General features: G+C 44.4%; 1 protein-coding gene across 4 annotated transcripts in view; it reads left to right on the forward strand.

Moving 5' to 3' along the window:
- The window catches only part of CELSR3 (cadherin EGF LAG seven-pass G-type receptor 3), an 81,068-nt gene extending 58,631 nt beyond the window's left edge, over positions 1–22,437 (forward strand). The window contains exons 4-36 of one of the 4 annotated variants that reach the window (XM_072126812.1): positions 1,813–1,928; positions 2,826–2,914; positions 4,081–4,238; positions 4,583–4,746; positions 5,001–5,126; positions 6,368–6,537; positions 6,644–6,829; positions 7,131–7,241; positions 7,392–7,560; positions 7,710–7,851; positions 7,936–8,056; positions 8,178–8,361; positions 8,892–8,993; positions 9,490–9,504; positions 9,741–9,835; positions 10,450–10,659; positions 10,837–11,020; positions 11,755–11,904; positions 12,124–12,304; positions 12,516–12,683; positions 12,810–12,936; positions 13,621–13,827; positions 14,244–14,418; positions 14,523–14,635; positions 15,223–15,302; positions 16,036–16,162; positions 17,196–17,315; positions 17,396–17,532; positions 18,565–18,665; positions 18,818–18,991; positions 19,094–19,288; positions 19,953–21,072; positions 21,824–22,437. In XM_072126812.1, the coding sequence (XP_071982913.1) occupies positions 1,813–1,928; positions 2,826–2,914; positions 4,081–4,238; positions 4,583–4,746; positions 5,001–5,126; positions 6,368–6,537; positions 6,644–6,829; positions 7,131–7,241; positions 7,392–7,560; positions 7,710–7,851; positions 7,936–8,056; positions 8,178–8,361; positions 8,892–8,993; positions 9,490–9,504; positions 9,741–9,835; positions 10,450–10,659; positions 10,837–11,020; positions 11,755–11,904; positions 12,124–12,304; positions 12,516–12,683; positions 12,810–12,936; positions 13,621–13,827; positions 14,244–14,418; positions 14,523–14,635; positions 15,223–15,302; positions 16,036–16,162; positions 17,196–17,315; positions 17,396–17,532; positions 18,565–18,665; positions 18,818–18,991; positions 19,094–19,288; positions 19,953–21,072; positions 21,824–21,851 (5,545 nt within the window). In that variant the 3' untranslated portion in view covers positions 21,852–22,437. Of the gene's footprint in view, positions 1–1,812; positions 1,929–2,825; positions 2,915–4,080; positions 4,239–4,582; positions 4,747–5,000; positions 5,127–6,367; positions 6,538–6,643; positions 6,830–7,130; positions 7,242–7,391; positions 7,561–7,709; positions 7,852–7,935; positions 8,057–8,177; positions 8,362–8,891; positions 8,994–9,489; positions 9,505–9,740; positions 9,836–10,449; positions 10,660–10,836; positions 11,021–11,754; positions 11,905–12,123; positions 12,305–12,515; positions 12,684–12,809; positions 12,937–13,620; positions 13,828–14,243; positions 14,419–14,522; positions 14,636–14,726; positions 14,807–15,222; positions 15,303–16,035; positions 16,163–17,195; positions 17,316–17,395; positions 17,533–18,564; positions 18,666–18,817; positions 18,992–19,093; positions 19,289–19,952; positions 21,073–21,823 lie in introns of those variants that run through there. The other 3 variants (XM_072126813.1, XR_011850157.1, XM_072126814.1) reach the window with 3 other exon arrangements.
- The last annotated feature ends 1,774 nt before the right edge of the window (positions 22,438–24,211 follow it).

Below are 24,211 nucleotides of genomic sequence, written 5' to 3' on the forward strand. Positions count from 1 at the left end.
TATACTCCAGAGCTGCACTCACTATTCTGCTGCTGGTGCAGTCACTGTGTACATACATGACATTACTTATCCTGTACTGATCCTGAGTTACATCCTGTATTATACTCCAGAGCTGCACTCACTATTCTGCTGCTGGTGCAGTCACTGTGTACATACATGACATTACTTATCCTGTACTGATCCTGAGTTACATCCTGTATTATATCCCAGAGTTGCACTCACTATTCTGCTGGTGCAGTCACTGTGTACACACATGACATTACTTATCCTGTACTGATCCTGAGTTACCTCCTGTATTATACTCCAGAGCTGCACTCACTATTCTGCTGCTGGTGCAGTCACTGTGTACATACATGACATTACTTATCCTGTACTGATCCTGAGTTACATCCTGTATTATACTCCAGAGCTGTACTCACTATTCTGCTGCTGGTGCAGTCACTGTGTACATACATGACATTACTTATCCTGTACTGATCCTGAGTTACATCCTGTATTATACTCCAGAGCTGCACTCACTATTCTGCTGCTGGTGCAGTCACTGTGTACATACATGACATTACTTATCCTGTACTGATCCTGAGTTACATCCTGTATTATACTCCAGAGCTGCACTCACTATTCTGCTGCTGGTGCAGTCACTGTGTACATACATGACATTACTTATCCTGTACTGATCCTGAGTTACATCCTGTATTATACCCCAGAGTTGCACTCACTATTCTGCTGGTGCAGTCACTGTGTACACACATGACATTACTTATCCTGTACTGATCCTGAGTTACATCCTGTATTATACCCCAGAGTTGCACTCACTATTCTGCTGGTGCAGTCACTGTGTACATACATGACATTACTTATCCTGTACTGATCCTGAGTTACATCCTGTATTATACTCCAGAGCTGCACTCACTATTCTGCTGCTGGTGCCGTCACTGTGTACATACATGACATTACTTATCCTGTACTGATCCTGAGTTACATCCTGTATTATACTCCAGAGCTGCACTCACTATTCTGCTGCTGGTGCAGTCACTGTGTACATACATGACATTACTTATCCTGTACTGATCCTGAGTTACATCCTGTATTATACTCCAGAGCTGCACTCACTATTCTGCTGCTGGTGCAGTCACTGTGTACATACATGACATTACTTATCCTGTACTGATCCTGAGTTACATCCTGTATTATACTCCAGAGCTGCACTCACTATTCTGCTGCTGGTGCAGTCACTGTGTACATACATGACATTACTTATTCTGTACTGATCCTGAGGTACATCATGTATTATACCCTAGAGCTGCACTCACTATTCTGCTGCTGGTGCAGTCACTGTGTACATACATGACATTACTTATCCTGTACTGATCCTGAGTTACATCCTGTATTATACTCCAGAGCTGCACTCACTATTCTGCTGCTGGTGCAGTCACTGTGTACATACATGACATTACTTATCCTGTACTGATCCTGAGTTACATCCTGTATTATACTCCAGAGCTGCACTCACTATTCTGCTGCTGGTGCCGTCACTGTGTACATACATGACATTACTTATCCTGTACTGATCCTGAGTTACATCCTGTATTATACTCCAGAGCTGCACTCACTATTCTGCTGCTGGTGCAGTCACTGTGCACATACATGACATTACTTATCCTGTACTGATCCTGAGTTACCTCCTGTATTGTACTCCATATCATTAGATGACATGTTTCATTGACTAGGAATCTATATGAATGAATGGAGTTTCATCAGAATAATAATACATTTGTAAAATTTGATTTTTCTTTTTTGCACCTTATGCAGATTTGCCACCAAAGAGAACAATGGGCTCTTGTTTTACAATGGACGCCTCAACGAGAAGCATGACTTCATTGCAGTGGAGATCCACGAGGGACAAGTGCAGCTAAAATACTCCACAGGTTTGTGTTTGGTTTTATTTTTTTGTCATTTGATCTTTATTTTCTTGTCCTGATTCTGACTTATTGTTGTGCAGACTTCACACTGTTGTCCTACGCCCTTACTGCTTTTCATGTGTAAGTGTCAGTTTTTACTGCAGTCCTGGTATTCTATTCATAATCAAAACCAGCTCCAGCAATAACTTCATGATAGATAATAATTTCCATCATCCCCTGGAATCAGGAGCTTTCCGTCTTTGTATGCAAGAGAGCGGACTATGACCCCACAACTCAGTGGTGAATATTTTTTGTACCATCTATATTTCATGTTACGAGTCTCCTGTCAGATGGATTAAACTCACTCTGTAAAGCATTCATCGTCCCATCTGCCACATCCGTGCACAGAGAGACGCCTTGACACAAATGTTTTGGAGGGACATGTCAATAAATGGCGCATTAGTAGCAGCCCGGCAATGTCCTGCGTGCATCATTTGGGTGTGTGGGACTCCCGGCGGCAGATTGATGGCTCCTTTAAGATGCAGTAACCAGCGTTGTAAATCTTCCCACATTGTGACAGAGAAGCCGCAGTCCAGACAGCCGGCAGATTTAGCTCTTTCCTCACCTCTTAATTGCCGTTGTATACCTGCGCGGTATCGGATCTGCTTTGTGATAATGCCGAGCTGAGTGTGTCATTAATGGAGGACGGGATAGAAACCGTCCACTTTTATTAATTACTCCTCATTCTTCTCCTGATGGATGTGGGAGGAAGGGGAATTGCGACCTAAGCAGCGGGAACATCTGTCATAGTGTGCACAGGGGCAGATAGTGACTTGGGCCGTACCTTGCATTAATGCAAAGTGGTTGCACCTTATATTGATACACAACAGTCAATATAACAATCTAAATTGGTGATTTGTTTAGGTGAATCGAGCACCCTGGTGGCCCCCTATGTCCCTGGAGGCGTCAGCGATGGAAAGTGGCATTCGGTCCAGCTCCGCTACTACAACAAGGTAAGAATCACGCAAAGTCGATTGTATTATCTCATCTTCATTGACTTGATGGGACTATTTTCATCATGTATATATACATGATATATATATCTTAATTTTGTAGAAATAGATTATATCTGTCTGGGTGAGAACAAAAATGGCTGCCATTACAGCTCTCTACACAGTTTTCCTAGACCCAAGGTGTTTTTGGTGGTATACCTGGACAGGTCTGCAGTCATATATAGATGAGGCAAGACTGTTTTTCACCTTTTGTGCTATTTTCCTGTCAGGGTTTGGTATAACAGGTTGGCTCCACTGTATTTGGTTGTAATGGTGGCCATATTGGTTTTCATCTTTCATGCTATTTTCCAGTCAGGTTTTGATATAACAGGGTGGCTTTATTGTGTTTAGATGGAAAAGTGGCCATATTAGCTGCCAACTTTTGTGATATTTTCCAGTCAGGGTTTAGTATAACAGGTTGGCTCCACTGTATTTGGTTGCAATGGCGGCCATACTGGTTTTCACCTTTTGTGCTATTTTCCAGTCAGGGTTTGGTATAACAGGGTGGCTCTACTGTATTTGGATGTAATGGCGGCCTTATTGGTTGCCAATTTTTGTGATATTTTTTTCTGTCAGGGTTTGGTATAACAAGGAGGTTCCAATGTATTTAGATGTAATGTTGGCAAGACTGTTTTTCACCTTTCGTGCTATTTTCCTGTCAGGGTTTGGTGTAACAGGGTGGTTCCACTGTATTTGGTAGTAATGGCGGCCATTTTGGTTGCCACCCTTTGTGATATTTTCCTGTCAGGGTTTGGTATAACAGGGAGGATCCAATGTATTTAGATGTAAAGGTGGCCATATTAGCTGCCACCTATTGTGATATTTTCCAGTCAGGGTTTGGTATAACAGGTTGGCTCCACTGTATTTGGATGTAATGGCGGCCATATTGGTTTCCACCTTTTGTGATATTTTCCTGTCAGGTTTTGGTATAACAGGGAGGATGCAACGTATTTAGATGTAATTTTGGCAAGACTGTTTTTCACCTTTCGTGCTTTTTTCCAGTCATGGTTTGGTATAACAGGTTGGCTCTACTGTATTTGGATGTAATGGCGGCCATATTGGTTGTGACAGAAAAAGATAAGTGAAGTTTTTTTAAATAATTTATTGTTTTCTTTTTTATTTTATAGCCTAAGATGGGAACTATGGGGGTGGCCCAAGGACCCTCCAAGGAGAAGGTGGCTGTGCTGGCCGTGGATGATTGTGACATTTCAGTTGCCTTGAAATTCAGTAATGCAATTGCAAACTACACGTGTGCAGCCGAAGGGGTGCAGTCCAGCTCCAAAAAGTAAGTAGAAGATATCAATGTGACTGATGTCATAAAAGTCGGGATCTCAAAACAAGCGCAGGGGGGAAATGGAAAAGTTACCAATAGAAACCAATTAGATTTCAGCTTTTATTTCCCAAAGGCCTCCTGAGAAATGAGAGCTGGATTCTGGATGGTCATTATTGACGACTGCTTTAATTATTCCCTGTGCTAATTTTTCAAATTCATCCCCATTGAATCAGGGTCAGGACAGGACCGCTAGGTGGATAGTCCAGTCTTTCCTATAGAGGTGGATCCAGACTCCATATTATATCCATAAGTCTCTATAGCTCCAGTAACTTGGCTTCTCTCTGTTACCCTTGCAGATCGCTGGATCTTACAGGTCCACTTCTCCTTGGCGGGGTCCCCAACCTTCCTGAAAATTTCCCGGTGACGCACAGAGAGTTCATAGGATGTATGAAGGATCTGTATATCGATAGCCGAAAAATCGACCTTGCTTCATATATAGCAAATAATGGAACGTCTGCAGGTAGGACGCATGCAACTCAATGGAACTGTGCTGCACTACTTGGCATTGCCAGATTGCCCGAGTGGTGCCATGTAGGGAAAACCAAAAAGTCGTCACAGGTCATTAGGAAAAATGAGAGATTATAGGGTAGATTGAAATCCAGTGCTATATATAGGCCTCTAGTACAATCCTATATACTTATGTAATTTCCATGGACTACAACTCCCAGTCTTCACCTAATGCAGTCCGTAACATTTATCTTCTCATGTCGTCAGGGTGTAATGCAAAGCAGTCCTACTGTGACCCCAACCCTTGTAAAAATGGAGGCAACTGCACCGTAGCCTGGGGCACGTACACCTGTGCTTGTCCATTGGGTTTTGGAGGAAAGGATTGCAAGATCGGTGAGTACATTAGTATATTTATTCCTCTTTACATATTTATGTATTTATTTGAGACATTTGAATACATTGGGGGTCATTTACTAAGGGCCCGATTCGCGTTTTCCCGACGTGTTTCCCGAATATTTCCGATTTGCGCCGCTTGTACATGAATTGCCCCAGGTTTTTGGCGCACGCGATCAGATTGTGGCGCATCGGGGCCGGCATGCGCGCGACAGAAATCGGGGGGGCGTTGCCGAACGAAAACCCGACGTATTCGGAAAAACCGCCGCATTTAAAAACCGAAAATGTGTCGCTTGGGGAGCGCTCACCTTCACCTTCTATGGGATGGTGCATTCCGGGGCGTTAAGATTATTTTCGGCGCTGCAGCACCACCTGGTGGACGGCGGAGGAACAACCATCTTAAATCCCAGCCGGACCCGAATCCTGTGCAGAGAACGCGCCGCTGGATCGCGAATGGGCCGGGTAAGTAAATGTGCCCCATTATATACCTGTTGTGCAGTACAAAAGGCTGAAGAAATTTGCTGTCCCCTAGTGGCCATAGTCTAGAAATGCAGCTCATGGTTTTGAAGGGTGTTATCCACTGGGGATGACATATTGATCCGCTGTAATCCAACTCCTTGTTATGAAGATGGGAGTGTGACTGTCATTGATTTGTCTATGCCAAAGACAGCCAAGTACAGCTATCATGGAGAATAGATGAGATGGAAGGGTGCATGCCTGACCTGGTGTTTCATTCATTAAAGGCCTCCATTTTTGTGATTAGTGAGGGATACATGTAGCTTTAGATTCTCCATCCTATTCATTTTCTCTGACAGTGACCCAGATTTATCAAAAGTAGTGCAAACTGCGAGTGTGCAGGGTGCGCCAGATTATTGAATGCTGTATTAAATGTGTCGCAAACTCTGACTAGCACAGACACTTTATAAATACATGTAAAAACTCCAAAGACGTTCTTTTCAATGCAAAGTCAGACAGAAGACTGGCACAGATGGAATAAAAGATCTGGGCCAGTGAGTGGACACATATCATTCATTAGGAGGAAGGAGATAATATGAGACCTTAGGACAACCCCTTGGAGCATGATATAAGTAGTTTTGGCACTACAAGGGGCAGGACTCAATAAAGGAAGGACTAGGTAGCTGCTCCATTTGGCACTTGTGCACAGATAAAAATTACAACCCATGTGGGAAAAATACTGTCAGAACTTTTTAATGAATCCCTTCATACTTTTTTCCTCTCAGCAATGCACCATCCGTATCACTTTAACGGGAGCGGTTATCTGTCCTGGGACTTTAAAAACGAGGTGAAAATCTCCATTCCCTGGTACATGGGGCTTGGGTTCAGGACACGGCGAACGGATGGATTACTCCTGCAGGTGCACGCTGGCCAGTATACCACCATTCAGTGCCAGGCAAGTAGCTGTCATTCTCTCATCCCCGTACAGCAGGGATCACATTGCTTGTTACCTGCATATTTTTAGAATTTGCCCCACTTCATATTTCTGGCTTGTCTTGCAGCTGGTTTCTGGGCACGTCTCGTTCTCCGTCAGCCGTGGCTCCAGCAGAGCCTCCACCCTCCTGCTAGACCAGATGCAAGTGAATGATGGCCGGTGGCACGACCTGCAGATGGAGTTACGTGACGTGCGCAGCGGGCATGAAACACGTTATGTCATCACTATCAACTTAGATTATGGATTCTATCAGGTACTCATACGACTTTTAGAAAGAAACACAGAATTAATATACTGTATACTTTGTCCTGCTCGTATAGCTACAAGTTGTTAGAGTGTATCTGTAGGAAAGTCTAGTATGGGGAGCAGATTTATGCGGCCTATAGGTTTATTTCAAAGAATTGCCAAGGCTAATACATTGTAACAAACTGTCAGCTGTGTGATTAGAAGTAGATGACAAATGGTTTATATGCCATTCACTATCCGCAAACAAAAGATGTGCAAAATGAGAATATAAATCTAAAATATAATGATTTTTTTTCTCTAAATTGTAGGACACAGTGAATGTTGGCAATGAACTTCATGGCCTGAGGGTGAAGCACCTTTATGTGGGTGGTATTCTGGTGGCTCAGGAGGTGCAGAATGGTCTGGAGGGATGTATACAGGTGAGAAGTATTTGCTGACAATCTCTGAGCGCCATGGCTCCTACATGTCATGTGTGATATACTGGTGCAGACTTTATCTTGAATTAACTCTTTATTACCGACATAAACTGTGTATATTGTACTGATGATCAGAGCTGTTTTGCACTTCAGGGGCTGCATCTCGGAGACTCACCGAGCGGCATCACTTTACCCAAGCCAACAAACCTTGTGAACGTTAAGAATGGCTGCAATGTCACAAATATGTGCGCTCCTAACCCCTGCCAGGGGAACAGCTCCTGTGTGGACACGTGGCTGGGCCACGTCTGCGTCTGTCTCCCAGGTGTGTATTATATTACAGGCCCAAATGTCTTTTGTCTACATTTTGTTAATGTCCATTACATTTTTGTTAATACATGTGTATTTCCAAGATCTCTACTTGCTGTCAGTGAGTAAAACCTTCAATACTAATGCTCTGATTTTTCCACACAGGATACTTAGGAGATAACTGTGTAGATATCTGTCAGCTCAACCCTTGTGAAAATAGAGGAGTTTGTGCTCATCGTCCAGACCATCCCCTGGGTTACACTTGTGAGTGTTCGGGGCACCATTATGGAAGATACTGTGAGCACAGGTGAGGATTATGAGATAAGAGGAGATAAATATCCCCCATTTCCCAAATATAAAATGATATACACATCTGCTCCTTCTGACTTAGAATGGATCATCAGTGCCCTAAAGGCTGGTGGGGGAACCGAACCTGTGGACCGTGCAACTGTGATGTCACTAAGGGCTTTGATCCAAACTGCAATAAGACGAATGGCCAGTGCCACTGCAAGGTAAGTGGGAGCGTGTTACAAGAGCAGTACATGCAGTGTTTTATCATATTGCAGCTCCTCCTCATTGAAGTTACAGGTTTGGGAATGTCAGTGAATATATGGTTTGCTCCCCACATTGCAGGAATATCATTACCGCCCTAAAGGCAGCGACACGTGCTTGCCTTGTGATTGTTACCCCATTGGATCCTCATCAAGGTCATGTGATCTCGATAGCGGCCAGTGCTTCTGTAGACCCGGAGTGATTGGACGCCAGTGTAACAGCTGCGACAACCCGTTTACTGAAGTCTCGCCGAGCGGCTGTGAAGGTAAGAGCTCAGTGATGTCAGTATATGGAGGAGGATCAGTCAATGGGAGTGATGTTCTGCTGATGGAAGAGTCTGCAGAGTACTTCGAGGCAGCCATAGTCCAATGCTCTGCTATTGTATCTTCGTAATGATGAACTAATCGATTTAACCTGAGCTGACATTGTGTCCTGGTACATTGAGTCATCCCTACATCAGTACACACTAATATTCCGGGTTACATATGATGTGGCTGTAAATGTCATTATAAAGGGGATGTGTAATATGAGACATAATGGAGCATTCCGGTACAAAGTGTATAAAATCACATAATTTATTTTAAACACGCAGCTTTTCTTAGACCTGGAATGGCTCTCAGGCCCTGAATGGCCAGCTATGTAGTAATATGTAAAGGTTTATGCGATGATGCGCCACTTTGCTTAAGGGGTAGTGCCATCAGATGACTGAGGGTGATATTGGTGCTATGTTACGTATGCAGTTGGTGCAAGCAGCTGCAGTTCCATTTTCTCACTATTGTCTTTCTACTTCTGTAGTTATTTATGACGGATGTCCAAAGACGTTGACGTCAGGGGTTTGGTGGCCGAGAACCAAATTTGGCCTCCCTGCTGCTGTTCCTTGCCCGAAAGGCTCTCTAGGTAAGTCACATAGAGAGACTGTGCTGGAGCGTCGTTACAAGCTGTCATGTCAGCTCATCACCCACAAGCAGACTGAAATCCTGCCACCCCAACAAGTACGCTCTCAACAGACAGATTGCTCCAAATTAGTAGCACTCCAAATATTTCCTGAATTACGCCAGGCGCTTTAGCTGAGAATCATTAAACACTGCCTATGGCTGCCCACCTTGTTTATACCCTGCCTGTCACTCGCCTGTCAGAGAGCTGGAGAGAAGCCTGGTGGCATATCAGTTTGCAGACGCCAGGTAAAGCCCCATCCAGCCACATAATAACCATATTAAGCCTCCTGATAACTCAGATATGAAATTAACCCAGCATATCTGTACATAGCGTGCCCTTCTGATGTGTGTTGTATGACAAAAGCCATGTTCTAGTAGTACTATGTATGATGATATTGACGTTATTCCTTTCCTTTTTTTATCCACTGCCCCGCGCCCCTTCCCTTTCTATCATACAGGTGTAAGGGGCTCAGGTGAGATTTTTGAGTTGACCCATTGGCCCCCTGATCTTTTCCTCTTGTGCTTTATGTCATTTGACCGCCAGCCTCTGCTAAACCTGCCAATCCCGCACCCTGACCTGACCCCAGCTGTCTGTGGCAATGCTGTAGCCTGCCCCTAACCTGATGCCTGGAATCCCGCTTGCTGTATGCTGCGTCCTGTGTAATCGCCTTGTTAAATAACTCAGATTCACCCTATGTCTCACCTACAGGAGCCGCCATACGACACTGTGATGAAGTGAAGGGTTGGGTAGAACCTGATCTGTTTAACTGCACCTCCCCTGCGTACACCGAGTTATCCACATTGGTAAGAAATGCAAACATTTTACTACATTGGGGCAGATTTACTTACCTGGTCCGTTCGCGATCCAGCGGTGGATTCGGGTCCGGCCAGGATTCATCAAGGTAGTTCCTCCGCCGTCCACCAGGCGGCACTGCTGCGCTGAAAAGCATCTGAACGCACTGGAGTTCACCGGGCCGGACCAAGTGAAGGTAAGCACGTCCCAAGCGACACATTTCTTTTTTTAAATGCGCCGGTTTTTCCGAATCCGTCAGGTTTTCGCTCGAACACGCCCCCCGATTTCCGTCGCGTGCATGCCGGCGCCGATGCGCCACAATACGATCGCGTGCGCCAAAATCCCGGGGCAATAGAGGGGAAATCGGCGCAAATCGGAAATATTCGGGTAACACGTCGGGAAAACGCGAATCGTGCCCTTAGTAAATGACCCCCATTGTCATGAAGGAGGGGCATTCACAGGGTAATAATCACATCTTAATGGAGATCTGTTTTTTGGACAAGCAGTCTAGAATCTGCCTTGCGTATAAAACATGGCTCCTTTCTTCTAAAAAGAGATTAGTGTTATATGGTCCTCTGTAAATGTAAGCGGTTCCTTTAAGTGACCACTGCCTTATTCCTCACAGTTGGATGGTCTAGAGAGAAACGAGACTGAGCTGAATACCATGGAGTCCAAGAAGCTGTCTCTACGTCTCCGTTCTGTGACAGACCACATGGAGCAGTATTTCGGAAATGACGTCCACATAACTTACCGCCTGCTGTCTCTGATCATGCAGTTTGAGAACAGGCAGAAAGGGTTTGGGCTGACAGCGACACAAGACGCCCAGTTCACGGAGGTGAGATGGTGCGATTTGTCGTGCACAGATGGTTTTGCAGAGTATGAGATGCTCATTTTAGCCAAGGGCCTGTCACTAGTCAAAGCTAATAACCAGTCATCACTATTTTGACTGCAGCTCTGGATGTGATTGGAGTATTAGATATACTGGTAATAATAAATGTGGTTTCTCTCCTAGAATCTTCTCTGGACAGGAAGTTCCATCCTGACACTGAGTAACAAGGAGCATTGGGAAACGCTCCTGCAGAGTGACCGGGGCAGCGCCGGGCTCATGGACCTATATCAAGAATATACCAGCACCTTGGCCAGGAACATGAAGCTCACATATCTGAACCCAGTTGGACTGGTGACTCCTAACATTAGTAAGTACTAGGAAAAAAATGTCTCTGGAAGCTTCATTGGTCTCCAGAGCTTTCTCCTCCATCAGACTACAAGTGATGATATTGTGGTGGTCAGGTTTAAATGAATGGCCCATGAGCCTAAGACCAGGGATGGGCACAAAGGACATAACATCATCACTTATGGTCCATTGGGATCGGAAGCACAGGAGAGGCTTCTGGAACTGCAATACCTGCTTGCTTTCCAAATGTTCATTCACGATTCCAGACCACTGACCTGATTGGCATTCAAGTCCTTATAGCAACTTTTTCTAACAAGAATCATATGGGCAAGTGACAGAAATCAGTAGATGGCCCTATTTTGTCCTCTTTAGTGAGTTAGCAGTGAGGATCCTTTACTGTATATCTGACCCTTTACTGTCATTCTTATGACATGAGATTTGGGAAGCGGTTTGGTAAGAAAGTTCATTAAGTCTGATGCTGACTGTCAGGAAGGTGCTTATCTCCGAATCCTTGGGACATAGGAGACTGCCAAGTGGCATAAACGTCACTGCATCTGACACTTTTCCAGCCGCTCGCTTAGAGGAGAAGGAAATGTGAATTAAATGTGGTTAGCTGCGTTTTCTGGGCTGCTCGCACCGTGTTCCATCGCCTGGAGAGATTGTGTGTTTGCAATTATTGCAAGACATTTATCACAAGCTCAAGCAGATTGTATAGAGACGCTCCTGAGACGCTGCTTCTTCCTTTCCTTGTGACAGTCGTTAATATTGAGCGAGTGGATAATCAGATCCCACAAAGAAGACATTTTCCCCGGTATCACAGCAGTCTGTTCCGAGGTCAGACGTCCTGGGATCCTCACACTCATGTGGTGCTGCCCGACTCCGTCCTCAAGCCGCCAAAGCCCAAAGGTAATGTGACATCACATGTATGATATGTTAAGTGTGTGATACACACAAAAGCATTGTCCCACGCTAGGAGGTCTCCCATTTTTTTCTTGGTTGTGACTCAGTTTCCTCACTTTCTCACTCCTGTGCTACTATATATCCGCTTTTTAATGGGATGCAAGTGCATATACAATTATAAATCCTCTTAAAGGGAATTTATATCTGAAGGACTTTTTTTTATAGCACCACCCACAGTTGCGCCATCTCCAACTAGTCCTCAGAGCAACGTGACCACAGCGGTACCTCCACAAAAGAGGGTGATCCCAGAGCCAGAACCTGCACCCACCATACTGGTCCTCATCATTTACCGCACCTTGGGGGACTTATTGCCGGCACGTTATAACACAGAGAAGAGGAGTTTCAGGTGAGCCCCATTGTAAAAAAGTTAAAATGTGACCCGTCCTGTGACGCTTTCCAATCTGTAGTGTTCAGATTATACAGAGAGTCACCGTTATAAGCAAATTTAGCAAAACTACAACTCTAAGTTGGAGATGGATGCTGAGAGTGTTAGTTTCCCAACATCTGGAAAAGTACTGTGAATCACATGCAATTATGAAATTAACTTTTTTTTTAAGGCTCCCTAAGAATCCAGTGATGAATACTCCCATCGTGAGCGTGTCTGTCCTCAAAGACCAGGCCTTTATCCATGGAGATCTGGGGGGTCCGCTGATTATAGAATTTCAGCTGCTGGAAACCGTGAACAGAAGCAAACCCATCTGTGTACAGTGGAACCACACAAGCCAGTACGTCACCTTCTCTATGTCTGATTTATATATCATAAATCATATATATAAATATATATATATAATATATATATATATATATATATATATATATATATTATAGACTTTTACATCTTATCCCTTCAGGGTGGATCAGCCGGGCAGCTGGACAGTTAAGGACTGCGAGCTGGTCTTCAGGAACACAACACATGTGCGCTGCCAGTGCTCCCAGTTTGGCAGTTTTGGGGTCCTCATGGATGGTTCCCATCGAGAGGTGAGTGTACTGAAGGCTCTTTATAAAATTCTTCCTGCAGTTTTCTATAGTATATGACTTTTATAATTCTTCTCAGCATGCCCTGCTGTCAAGTAACATTAGTTTATAGGTCCAGCACTGACCTGATGCTTGTATGACCTCCATGATAATGGGGCACATTTACTTACCCGGTCCTGTTGCGATCCCTTGGTGCGTTGTCCGCCGAGAATTCGGGTCTGTTTGCGATTCACTAAGATCGTGCGCCCGAGTTCCTGCATCCGTCACTTCCGCGCCGAGGTCCACCGGAGTTCACCTTCTTCTTCCTGATGCTTGTGTTGTAAACTTGCCACACAATTTGAATTGTAAAACCCGCGCTTAGTTCGAATCCGTCAGGTTGTCCGTTGGCCACGCCCCACGATTTCTGTCACGTGCAAGCAGGTGCCGGTGCGCCACAATCCGATCGCGTGCACCAAAAACACGGGGCAATTCGGCGCAAAACGGAAATATTCGGGAAACCCCGGCGGAATCGCGGTCCGTGGACTCTTAGTAAATGTGCTCCATTGTTGTCATTTTAATAGTTATTAATACCATCAGATAGTCCACTGATGAAATGCTGTGCTAGAATACAGCCGAGGATCTTCTCTGTGACCTGTAATAGTCTAATAATGTCCCATATAATATATATGTGATCTTCTTCTGAAACAGCGAATTGAGGGAGATCTGGAGACCCTGGCGGTGGTCTCGTACACCTGTGTGTCCATTTCGCTCGTGGCTCTACTCTCTACATTCGCCATCCTGACATCATTGAAGGGGATGAAATCCAACACCAGGGGAATCCACTCTAATATTGCCGCTGCTCTCTTCCTCTCTGAGCTTGTGTTTCTATTGGGCATCAACAGCACCGAAAATGAGGTGAGAAAATAGACAAAACTTGTGTTTGAACAAGTTCTCTGCACAACAGCTCTCTTAACATCCATGCTGGCATCATCAATATATCTCATATATTATTACAGACCTAGGCCTGCAACGTATGGGGACCCGTGATCTGGCCGCACAATTTGTGGCCGGATCACAACATCCCCTGAAGTGTATGGCAATCAGTCACGCCAGGATGAGTACACACTGTCTCACCGCACCGTGATCGAGGCTCTCAATGGAGGGGTTAGGAGCGCTCTACCCTCCTCTCTCCTGCACCCGGCTTTATGAGCATAAGTGCATATAAAGAAAGCCTGTCATTGTTGCAAACAACTGCAGAGTTTGAGGGGTTAATACCTACACAATTATTTCTGATATTGGACTTGTTATCCTCCCCTGTTTTTGTCTCTCAGTTCCTCTGTACGGTGATCGCCATCTTGCTTCATTACTTCTTCCTCTCCACTTTCGCCTGGATATTTGTGGACGGACTCCATATTTACCGTATGCAGACAGAAGTCAGGAACGTTAATTACGGAGCCATGAGGTTTTACCATGCCATTGGTTGGGGGGTCCCGGCCATTATTACAGGTATGAATCTTATAATGTAACATTCTGTATTAGGGGTTCCAAGGATCACCCTTATCCATTAAGCCCTACACTGCTTCCGTCATGGCATGTGACTTTCTCCGTAGGTTTGGCGGTGGGACTTGACCCTGAAGGTTATGGAAACCCGGACTTTTGCTGGATCTCGATCCATGATAAACTAGTGTGGAGTTTTGCTGGACCCATCGCTGTTGTCATTGTGGTGAATATTCCTCCATTGCAAATGTATTTGTGTCTGGTTTAACCCATCGTCATTCCGATACGTTGTTTCATCTCCATTATATACGTTTAAGAGAACCAGAATGTACACAAGAATTGTGGCGTCTTATGCTGAATTTTGTTGGGTATTCTCCAATTCTGCCAGCTAATGCAGGTAATCGCAAAGTATTATAGTAATGGAGGTCAAAAAGTTTTATAAGATCAGCTCACTACTCTTCTGAGCTCATCCGGTACTTTCAGTAGCTACTCTTTTCCTTTCTAATTCTCACATGGTAACTTCCAGTTTTCCAGATCACAGTCCAAAAGATGAAGCCCCCCTCCTTTCATGAATTACTCTGCTGTGAGCCTGCACCTCTCACTAGCAGTCTGTGACCTCCCATTCCTCACATCATCCGCTATCACATACACCACTGTCCTCCCTATTATAACCACATGAGTGATCAGGTCACTGCCTCCTACAGAATCAGCACATTCTTCTCCCGCTGCTGTCGTCACTGTCATATAATTGGCTCTAGCGCTCACGTCTTATTGTTCTTCTTACATTTTTGTGTATTTTTGTGTTAATTTCAGATTAATGGTGTAATGTTCCTTATGGTAGCCAAACTTGTCTGCGCCCCCGGACAGAAGGAAACCAAGAAAAAATCTGTGCTGTAAGTGTGAACAGGGTTTATTAAAGTGATATCCTTGGGAGATTGCCAGGATTGGCAGTGTGTTTGAAAGAATTTGTGTGATGTGGGTGGGGCTGTGACTACCTCATTAGAATAGTTGCCGGAATTAAAGGCCTTGTCCCAAGTTTAAATGCTATAACATTATGATCAATGGTGTTACTTATGGGATCTGCAGCAATCACGATAATGGGGGTCTTATTTATTACACTCCATAAAATATCAGAGGTATACACAACAATCAAATGAGTGTGGGTCCCATTCCCCCCTGCAAATTGGAGTGACCATTGAAGTTTTCACTGTCTAGGGCACTCCTGGAGATAATCCAGTATAGTGGGTGATCCTCGGCGGGAACAGGTTGCATGATTCATTGAGGTCCCTGTAGTTTGACCCCCAACAATCAGCTTGTTATTCCCAAACCCTATAACATGTAAGCGCATGATAACCCCTTTAATATATGACATAATGACTTCACACAGTTTGAAGTGGATGATATCAAGAAACATCCCTATACATAGCAAATGGTGACATGCAAAGTAACATGTAATATCTGGGGCGTGTAGTATGAATATGGTGTCCCCTCTACCCCGCAGTGTTGTCCCCCACCCCCATGGCCTGTTCCCTGTATACAGAATACATGATGTATGTATTGATGTTCTCTTTCCTGGTGTAACCTCCATGTCTGTGCTCTCTGCTGCTTCTTCCTGTCTCCCTGTAGCATGACTATTCGGAGTTCCTTCATTCTCCTGCTGTTTATCAGCACTGCCTGGCTCTTCGGTCTGCTGGCTGTAAATAACAGCATTCTGGCCTTTCACTACCTCTATGTTCTGCTCTGCAGCCTGCAGGTAAAATCACTTCCTATGGCTCATTACCGGGTTGGATCTGATGGTGCTCATCTCTTATCTACGCTCGCTTCTTCTATGGCATAGGGTTTAGAGGATAGAGGGGGCAATGACATGATGTTCTGCAGCAGAGATGGAACTAAGACCTGCTGGACCTCAATGTAAAATCTGTAACAGGCCCTTTTCCCCATGATTTACATGGGGAAAAGGTGTCTTATGCACCCTCTGACGCTCCTCTAAAACATTTGTGTTCTCCCTCTATCCAGTTGGTTGGAGCGAATCATTACATTAGCTTAATGAGACGTTGTTGGCTTGACCAGTCTTTTGTAGTCTCCCGAATCTCTACTAATAATATATGTAGGGAGCAGATACCGATTGGTCTGGTTTGACTTCAACAAGCCCAATCCTTTTGTTCCGATGGGATATCAGTCGCTAAAGGACAATATGGAAAAGGAGATCCCAACAACTGGGGGGTTAGAGGGAACCTTTGGTTTAAGATGGAAGCCCCCAATGTCTCAGTATTGGTGTCGTCTCATCTTTCTGATCCTGTTATTTTCATTATCCTTCCATTTTATACTATTTACCCCGTACATGTTCTTACTATGTCCCTATACCATTACTTTACATCTATTGCTGTGACCTGCTGTTACGTCTCTTCTACATAGTCTTCCTATTATCCATGTACATGTCATTAGTTTATGCCTCTTTGCGACCTCTGTGTGCCCTACATACTATGTCCCCCTGTCGTGCTCCCCTATGTATAAAGATGGCCATACATATATAAGAGAGGTTCAGAACCGCACAAGATCTTTTTGGGCTTCACCTCAATATGTGACAGACTTTATGCTTCATCATTTTCCATTTGGTGGCTTCTTACTTCCCTCTCCCAATTCAGAGCACCTACATGCATGTATGGCCAGCTTTATATACCTGTACCCCCTGTATCCCATATTCTATCACTCCGCGCCCTCATGCTCCTTGCTTCCACAGTTGTACACTGCATGCGTCTCATAAGTCCTGTCTGATACCCCTGCAGGGATTGGCAGTGCTGGTTCTCTTCTGTGTACTCAATGAAGAGGTTCAAGAAGGTTGGAAAATTGTATGTTTCGGCAAGAAGAGCCAGGGAGAGGAGTCGACCAGACAAGCTCCGATGGGGGTAATGCACCATATTGGATTATTAGCGGCCTCCATCTTCTGGTCGTGTATATTAATCACATATTCCCTCTTTCTATCCAGGGACCCAATGCTTACAATAACACGGCCTTATTTGAGGAGAGCGGTCTGATCAGGATCACTCTAGGAGCGTCCACCGTGTCGTCAGTCAGCAGTGTGCGCACCGCTCGGACTCACTCCAGCCACAGGCCCTATCTGAGGTAGTCTATGTCCTTATATTGTTCTTAGTAATCTTATTAAAGGGGTATTGGCGTTTTTCTTTATTGGTCACCTATCCTTGGAATAGGTTATCAATATGAGATTGTAGGGGTCCAATACCTTATGCATACGGCAGAGACAAGACATTTTGGTGCCTATGTACCTCCCACCACCTCCACCATATTGTAAAATCACAGCAAAAACCAAGCAGAATCAAAGCCAAAAGAAAAATCTGAAATGGTCCCCTCTTCCCATTAAAAATCAAAGAAATAGCCCAATTGCTAATCATTATTTGCAATTAGGACCTACCAGTAGTCAATATAGCACACATAAAAATATGTACCTCCAGCAAAAATACTATAAATATATACCTGAAATAAATACACTGCACTTGCAAATTTGTAACTACATTTTTTTTAGTAAACACCAAAAATACATACCATTAATAAACACATAGATACATGTAGTGACTATGCCGAACAAATAAACATTTAAAAGCAATGAATATACAGCACACATAACTATATCTTGTACATATAAATATATACCAGCAAGGAATATAATGCACATGCAAATATGCATTATATCAGGAGTGAATAACCACAAGTAAATACAACTGCAAAAATAATGTATTGAACACTAGGGCTACAGATGCACTTAACTTTAATTACTATTGATAGCTGGGACACCCCCCTTCTTTCCCCTTTTGGTGCCCCCTCCCCCTCGTGGTGACTCTGTAATCATACATTTTGCCATACATTGTATAGTGGTTGTCCTTGGTATTGCAGCCACATGAGATGTGGATAATGGAAAGTGGATATGAAGCATGTTTCTTGTTCCGGAGGATGAAGAAAATCCATAGGACACGTGTAATGCTCCTCTGCTCCTGTGATAGCGCAGGGAGCAAATCCAGAACTTGTATGTTCCCATAAAGCTGACCAAAACAGAAGGACACACTCCGATTTGCTTATGGTCTGAGGGTTGTCCAAAGCAGAGAACCCCTTTAAGTAATTACCTCGTTGGTTTTTCTCCAGGGAGAATATTGCCGCTCGCCAGGGATCCGCCAAAGACCACAGTCATCACTCCGGACCTACTGACCTGGACATGGCCATGTTTCATCGCGATGCTGGAGGAGGTAAGGAAACTGCCCTAAAGTTATATATATGTGCAGAATATCATGCTGCATATTTCATCCATCAGCACAAGGGTAGACATTTTATTTTCAGTCTGCGAGAACATCCAGTCGGCAGTGAACCCCGATAACTGTGTTCTATGTGACCTCTCTAGATCAAGATTCTGACTCGGACAGTGACCTGTCGCTAGATGAGGAGCGCAGCCTGTCCATTCCATCCTCGGAGAGTGAAGAAAATGTCCGACCCCGCAACAGGTTCCAGCGTCAGTTCAAGAGGGCGGCTCACAGCGAGAGACTCCTCACCAACCCATCCAATCACAGTCCTAAAGGTTACGGAAGGGATCATATTTCGGGACTGTCATCCATATTGCACATGTCAAGATACATGCAGTATATCCAGATAACTGATAGACACCTCTCTTTCCTTTCAGATATGGACGGCAATGACTTGATGTCCTATTGGCCGGCTCTGGGGGACACAGAGGGGCAGCCAAACTCATTGCAGAAATGGGGGTCTGAGAGGAAACTTGGCCTTGATCTCAACAAAGATGCAGCGAACAATAACCAGCCCGACCTGACCAGCGGGGATGAAAACTCGCTCACACACTCCCATAGACAGAGGAAAGGTAACTGAAATGGGCTCATATGATAAATAGACTCACAAAATACTTTAAAGGGCTTGTCCAGGCTTTGAAAATTCTCTTCAGAGAGAGCTAGTGTTATGTATTGTCCCAGGAAAGATACACACTCAGACTTTTTATGTATGTTGTTAGTAGCAGCAGGACTGTTATATGGGGATTTAATTTCCAGGATTGTAGCTTGTACAGGGGGACATGTCTTCACACTTCTGTGTCTTCTGCAGCCAGTGTTAGGTATTATCCAAGGAGAGATGTGTAATTATATCCTTGTGTGTGTTGTTAGTAGCAGCAGCACTGTGAAATATGGATTTATATTTCAGGATTGTAGCTTCTCCAAGTGCACTGGGGTCATGTCCTCACACTGCTGTGCTCTGTACAGCCAGTGTTATGTATTATCCCTGGAGCAATGTGTAATGATACTGCTGTGTATATTGTTAGTAGCAGTAGGACTGTGTCCTCACACTGCTGTGCTCTAATCTCTCTGGATTAAGCTGTTCCTCTGCTCTCTCTGATTAACTACTGTAGTATTCAGGCAAAATTCTGCTACATCTATAAAATAGGCCAGAGAGGATGGGTTGTGAAAAATAAGAAATCTGTATTTAAATTTCCCCAAAAAAATCTCCTAATTCCCTTCTTTGTTTTTTTTTTAAAGGAATCTTAAAAAATCGTCTTCAGTATCCACAAGGTTTGCCGTCCATGGGTCGGATGACCAATGAGTTATCCTGGTATAAGACCTCCACGCTGGGTCACAGGGCGGTGCCAGCGGCCTCCTATGGCAGAATGTACTCCGGGGCCGGCAGCCTCTCTCAGCCCACCAGCAGATACTCCTCCCGGGAGCAGCTTGACATGTTGATGCGGAAGCAGATGTCCAGAGAGCAACTGAGTAGGAATAATTCCCGGGAACTTCTGGAAGCCGTCCCCAGCAGGCACGGATCTCGAGAACAACTAGACACCATCCCCAGCCGGCACGGCTCAAGAGAACATCTAGAAATGATCTCCAGTCGACACGGATCAAGAGAGCATTTAGAAAGCATATCCAGCCGACACGGCTCTAGAGAACATCTAGACCAGTCCGACATGAGAAGCGATAGGAGGGATAACCTGCCCACAAGGCACCTCTCTAGGGAACACCTGGAAGACTTACACAGCAGATATGGCTCCAGAGAGCAGCTGGACCCCGGGCCAGTAAGGGAGCTGTATCGTGAGAGGGTAAATACTTTGCCAGGTAGGCAAGCGTCTAGAGAGAGACTGGACTCTTTATTAAACAGACATCCCTCTAGGGAGCAGCTAGACCTTCAGTCCAGAAGACAGCCTTCCAGAGAACAACTAGCGTCCACTAGGCAACTGTCAAGGGAACAATTGGACTTTTTATCCAGAAGGTCTAACTCCAGAGACCACCTGGACACAGTGCCTAGTCCTCATTCGTGTACAGATAACTTAGAACCTATTTCTAGAAGGCAACCGTCTAGAGAAAATTTGGAGACTCTGTCTAAAAGGCTTCCATCTAGAGACAACCTTGAACCGCTCTCTAGGAGACAGCCTTCCAGGGAAAATCTAGACACGGTTCCCAGCCGGCACCCGTCCACCGAGCAGCTAGATATCCTCTCATCCATTCTGGCTTCATTTAACACGTCCGTCCTCTCATCCAATAACTCCGCCCAACAAACGGTGAACCCCTCAGTGCAAAACTCCTCAACCCCATCTATGCTGTGCTCTTCTACACCCCATTCTGCCACATCACACAGCATATCCGAGATGTCTGCAGACTCTGAGTAAGTCATTCCCTCTAATGCACATACAAGTGGAGTTACATAGTGGAGACCTCTGATCATGTCCAATAGACACAGTCTGTGATGTAACAAGATGTAGTTATATAGGGGGCGTAGCAGCCGCCAACCCCGATGTTCAATTTCTATCATTGTAAATAAAATGAAAAAAATAAAGGAAATTTTCAATAATATTAAATAAACATTTCCTACCATAGCTGTTCTGCATACTTTGTGTCTGCCCGGTAACAGCCTGAAAACAAACGCTGTGTAGTCATATGGAAATCTGCCAAAATCCATATATTTCTTATCCATGGCCTCCTTCCATCCAAAATCAACTTTTAAAATTATGCTAATGGGTCAGAAGGGCTTCACAGACAGTGTAACTCTGGTAATATCCCCAGGTCATTAGCATAATTTTTAAAGTTGATTTAAGAGAAAAGGAGGCCATAGATAACAAAATATAAAAAAAATTACAGTGCCTGGATCTATAAGTAAATGCCCCTGGTTTATCATTATGGATTTAGATGGTAGATTTTGTATTTTACAAATTTGCCTAATTTGATTCAGTGTATGCAAAACTGGACACCACCTTTTAAAGAGGTATTCCTGCCCTACCCCAATAATTACCTGTAGGGTCGGTGGTGCTTCTAAGGAGGGGAGTAACTGTAAGCAGTGGCTGGAGCCCTTCCATACTAGGGCTCTGTAGAGGATTATGGAGGATTGATACTAACTAGTCCTGTTTTTCTTACTTAAGGTTAGTGAGAAATGACGGTCATTCCTGAAAACCCTCCACCGGGAGCAGGAGGTGATACTATGGGCAGCTGTGTGTGCAAGCACCTGGTTACATATTTGCTAGCAGAGGTCTGTAATCCGCTGGTCAGCCGGCCTGAGACGTGACCGAGCAGAAGGAGGTCAGAAATCTCAGGTAACCTTTTACCAACTGCATCGCCGAAGCCAGGACAGAACATCACCAAGTGCACGCCGCTCCACGGGAAGGGAGTCCGGTGCAAGCCAACGCTGTATCTATGTATCCTCCAAAACACTCGCTGCGGGAGGCTCCTTTACACCGATGCTCATCAGGGGAAGAGAGGATAAAACAAACTGAATAGACTTTTTTTTTTATACATTTTTGTACGTTTGTAACCAGAGCTAAAAAAAAAGGAAGAAAAAAAGCAGAAAATTTTTATCCTTATTTTTAGGAGTAATTTTGTCGATGTCATTCCAATGCAGACACTGTTCTTGTTAAAGGGGATAAAGAGACTTTTAAGAAAGTAGTGGAAAGTCTGATGGATTAGGAGGAACCTATTACACAGGGTGAAACGAATGTGTATTGTAATATGATTGTATAAAAAATAACTATAATGGAAATATGGTGTCTGGAGATCCTTGCAAAGGGGAAATGTATTGTGTGTGCCTCAACAGACCACATGCAGCCATTGTGTGCGGTGCACTAAGTGTCACTATTCCTTTGGAAATTTTAAAGGGTATGTCCACCTCCTATCTTGTACTTATCCTCAGATACATCTCATATTATACTCCAGAGCTGTACTCACTATTCTGCTGGTGCAGTCACTGTATATCCATGACATTACTGATCCTGAGTTACATCCTGTATTATACCCCAGAGCTGCACTCACTATTCTGCTGCTGGTGCAGTCACTGTGTACATACATGACATTACTTATCCTGTACTGATCCTGAGTTACATCCTGTATTATATCGCAGAGCTGCACTCACTATTCTGCTGCTGGTGCAGTCACTGTACATACATGACATTACTTATCCTGTACTGATCCCGAGTTACATCCTGTATTATACTCCAGAGCTGCACTCACTATTCTTTGTTTTTAATCTGGATCATACAATGACTTCTTATGCAGAATGTGTCTGTATTTCAGGCTCAGTTCACACTTTTGTCTGGTTCTGGTGGTAGCGTTGTGTATATATTATATATATATGCCACAATGCTTATTTGAACAGCGTCTAATCTATTGCACGAGGTAAGAGGTGGAAATATCCTCTAATTACAGTTCCTTTAAAGGAAACCTACCACTTGAAGTGGCAGGTTTCAGATGGAAATACCGAGCACCAGCTCAACCTGAGCTGGTGCCGGAGCTTATTTTTGTTAGTATTTTAAACCGCTGTATTGTGGTTTAAAACTTTATAGCCGGCGCAGGGAGGTATGTGCTCGGCGCTTACCATGCGCGCGGCTACATAGGAAGTGAAGGAGAGCCGCGCGCATGGTAAGCGCCGAGCGCGTACCTCCCTGCGCCGGCTATAAAGTTTAAAAAGTGTTTTAAACCGCAATACAGGCGGCCCTCTACTTAAGAACACTGGACTTACATACGACCCCTAGTTACAAACGGACCTCTGGATATTGGTAATTTCTTGTACTTTAGTCCTAGGCTACAATAATCAGCTGTAACAGATATCACAGGCGTCTGCAATGAAGCTTTAGTGTCAATATTGATTCTTATGACAACCCAACAATTTTAAAATCCAATTGTCACAGAGACCAAAAAAGTTCTGGCTGGGGCTACAATGATAAAATATACAGTTCCGACTTACATACAAATTCAACTTAAGAACAAACCTACAGACCCTATCATGTATGTAACCTGGGGACTGCCTGTACAGCGGTTTAAAACACTAACAAAAATAAGCACCGGCACCAGCTCAGCCTGAGCTGGTACTCGGTATTTCCATCTGAAACCTGCCACTTCAAGTGGTAGGTTTCCTTTAAATGCATCATGTCCAAATTCTGAAAAATCTACAAAGTCTGGGCAAAATCTATTCCAATGAGATCTGAGGTGTTTGGCCTACTAAATGACTGGAGTCGCTGTGTGCCTCGTACCTCACTGATGATGACATCACATTTTTGCATGGCTAGCCCACACATTAGCTGCGTCCTGTGCTGGCCATGTGTTAGCACAGCAGAGTCGGCTGCAGGGTCACTAAACAAACCTTCACTGGAGCTTTAACAAGTGTTTTGATTCAGCTTCACAATACACAGGTGCAGTTATGTCTTCTGCTGCATTTTTCCTGCCCCTCACTGGGGCTTTAATATGCAAAATATGGGTGGGCGGCCCCTCCTTAACCCTCTTGTGCACCATGGGCCACTTACATGCAAGGGCAAAAACTA

This window comes from Engystomops pustulosus, chromosome 10 (assembly GCF_040894005.1).
Source record: "Engystomops pustulosus chromosome 10, aEngPut4.maternal, whole genome shotgun sequence".
Classification (NCBI taxonomy): Eukaryota; Metazoa; Chordata; class Amphibia; order Anura; family Leptodactylidae; genus Engystomops; species Engystomops pustulosus.